Raw genomic sequence first — 2,851 nt, 5'->3', positions numbered from 1 at the left:
GCCTGCGCCTGCCACGGCGTCTCCTTCAGCACGAACCAGCAGTTCCCGGCCCACAGCACGAAGTTGAGGAACCCGAAGAGCTGCGAGGAGAGACACCCCCCCCCAACACACACACATCAAACAGAGCGGGGGGCACCCAGGGGTGAGCCCCCGCCACGGGCACCCTGTGTATCCAGTGCGCTCCGTGGGCTTCACGCAAACCATGTGGCCTGCTGGGCGCCCCGTGAACCCCACAAACCCCGTGAACCCGATGAACCCCGTGAACCCCACAAACCCCACGAACCCTGTGAACCCCACAAACCCCATGAACCCAATGAACCCTGTGAACTCCACACAACCCACACACTTTGTGTGCCCCACGCACCCCACGCACCCAATGAACACCACACACCTCATGCACCCCACGTGCCCCACTTCATGCAGCCCATGTGTCCCGCACACCCCATGTTCCCCCTGCACCCCATGCACCTCGTCCTCTCCATGCACCCTGTGCACACCAGGCACCCCACACGCCTCACCCACCCCAAGCGCCCACGCCAGGGGCTGCATCACCACCGCCCACCCCAGCGTGGGGGTCCCCTATGGCTGGGAGGGGTCGTCTCAGTGGTGAGGGGGTGCTCAGGATGGGTCCCACATCCCGGGGGACCAACGCGTAGTTGGCACCGTGGCCACGCAACGCATGTGCGCGCGTTTCCCCCGGCCTCTCCTGGCTGAGCTCCAGAGCCCCATACGCATGTGCATGCACGAGGGCTCACATGCGTGTGTGTCTGCGTGTGCGCATCCATGCATGTTCAGGTATGTCTGTGCCTGCGGGCACGGGGTGTCCGGGTGTGTGTTTTCAGCCAAACGCGCATGTGTGTGGGTGCACATTCACATGCAGGGGTTTGGCAAGCGTGCGCAGGCACACACACACACACATGTGTGGGCACGGGTGTGCACACGCGTGTGCCCCTGCAAGGGCTGGGAGCCGCCGAGCTCTGCTTGAAGCACCATAAATCTCTCCCCCAAGCAAATTAATAAACACCCGTGTGCACATGTGGGTGCCTGTACATACACCCGCGTGTGAACACCCGCGTGTGCTGGCGCCCGGCTCTCACCACGGAGATGTTGGCCAGCCCCATGGCCGGCGTGGTGCCGGCGTTGCAGACCACATCCTGGCCCTGGCAGACCCCCATGGCGGCGATGAGGCTGGCGGGCCGCGTGGCTGCTTTCACGTCGCTGAGCCCCTTGCCCCACGCTGCCGCTGCCACCAGCCAGAAGAAGGCGAAGCAGACGGTGACACAGAAATCCTGCCGGGATGGGGACAGCGGGCTCAGCTCCAGCGGCGCAGGATGTGTGTGTGTGTGTGTGTGTGTCCCCACCCCTCTTAAGGATGCAGCTGCCTTACCGCGAAGGGGAGCTTCTTATTTTCGCTGTAGAGGGAATGAAAGCGCAGGTAAAGCACCAGAGCTGCCATGGTGTAGAGGAAGGAGAAGACCCCCAGGGTCACAAAAAATTCTGCAGGAGCAGAGAAATCGCCGACGAGGTGCAGGGTTTGGGTCTCCGACTCCCCCTCACAGGTCGGCATCTCGAAAGGAATCTGGTATAACCTGGGATGGTGGGAAGGGGATGGTGGGTGGCCCAGGAATGGAGGGAATCACAGAATCCCAGAATCCTCGAGGTTGGAAAAGCCCTTGAAGCTCCTCCAGCCCAACCATGACCTTCACCCTGACCCTTCCCAACTCCCCCAGATCCCTCAGCGCTGGCTCAGCCCGACTCTTCAACCCCCCCAGGGATCCCGGGGACTCCCCCCTGCCCTGGGCAGCCCATTCCAAAGCCCAACAGCCCCTCCTGCACAGAAATCCTTCCTCAGAGCCAGCCTGACCCTGCCCTGGGCAGCTTGAGGCCATTCCCTCGGGGCCTGGCGCTGGGGCCTTGGCTCCAGAGACTCAGCCCCCCTCTCTGCCCCCTCCTGGCAGGGAGTTGCAGAGGGCCAGGAGGTCTCCCCTCAGCCTCCTCTTCTCCAGACTGAACCCCCCCAGTTCCCCCAGCCACTCCCCAGCAGACCTGTGCTCCAGACCCTGCACCAGCCCTGCACCCTTGGGTGCTGCCAACCCGACATAATGGCACTGGGGTGGTCCCCGGGGATGAAGGGGACAGACCCGCTGCTGGGGTGGAACCTGGACCCTTTGCCGTGGGCCGGTGTCCCAGCACGGGACTGGTGGCTGAGGGAAAGGGTTAAAACTGTGGCTCACAGCTGGCCTGGCTCTGTCCTCGATTAACAAGGATCCCCCAGCTGGTGTCGGGAGCCGGAGCCAGGGGATGCCTCACTCTGCTGGGGGTGCAGAGGGTCCCCGCCCGGATACGGCACCTCCCTGGCCGCAGGGACCATGCCTGTGCTCCCATGGGGGTCCCAGCAGCGGGGATGCGGTTTAACCCCAACCCAGCACCCCACATCCCCCCCAGTTTGCTGTGGAGCCATGCTGGGTGCCAGGATGAGTTTCTGGGGGTGGGGGTTTGGCCTTGGTGCCCTCTCACCTGAAGGGGTACCCAAACTGGACGGAAATGGCGCTCATCTCTTTGGTTTCACCACCACAGTTCACCGTCGCCCCGGTCTCGCCGCTGAAGGAGCCGCAGGCCCCAAAGGCAAAGATGGCAAAGAGCTATGGGAGAGGAGCAGTGGGTCAGAGCAGGGAAGGTGCAGGGTGGGGGCTCCAGGGATGCACCCAACGGGGGGTTTGTGCCCCCCGGCGCTGAGTCACGGTGACCACGGCGGTGCAGGGCGAGCTGCCACCCTGCAGCTGTTGGCCTCATGCGCCAGTGCCGGCACCGGGATTTTCAACTGGGGGCAAAACGGGGCAACGGTGGGGGC

At 64.0% G+C, this 2,851-nt stretch overlaps 1 protein-coding gene across 1 annotated transcript in view; it reads right to left on the bottom strand.

Moving 5' to 3' along the window:
- The window catches only part of SYPL2 (synaptophysin like 2), a 3,602-nt gene that overhangs the window by 502 nt on the left and 249 nt on the right, over positions 1-2,851 (bottom strand). The window contains exons 2-5 of the mRNA XM_026866901.1: positions 2,518-2,642; positions 1,388-1,589; positions 1,098-1,289; positions 3-80 (exon numbers count right to left, since the gene is read on the bottom strand). Coding sequence (XP_026722702.1) covers positions 3-80; positions 1,098-1,289; positions 1,388-1,589; positions 2,518-2,642 — 597 coding nt within the window. The remainder of the gene's footprint in view (positions 1-2; positions 81-1,097; positions 1,290-1,387; positions 1,590-2,517; positions 2,643-2,851) is intronic.

The sequence above is a fragment of the Athene cunicularia genome, unplaced genomic scaffold (assembly GCF_003259725.1).
Source record: "Athene cunicularia isolate RWA unplaced genomic scaffold, athCun1 BOjh375456_part1, whole genome shotgun sequence".
In the NCBI taxonomy this organism is placed as follows: Eukaryota; Metazoa; Chordata; class Aves; order Strigiformes; family Strigidae; genus Athene; species Athene cunicularia.
Note: the sequence above shows the minus strand (reverse complement) of the source record. Positions and strands in the feature narration are given on the sequence as shown.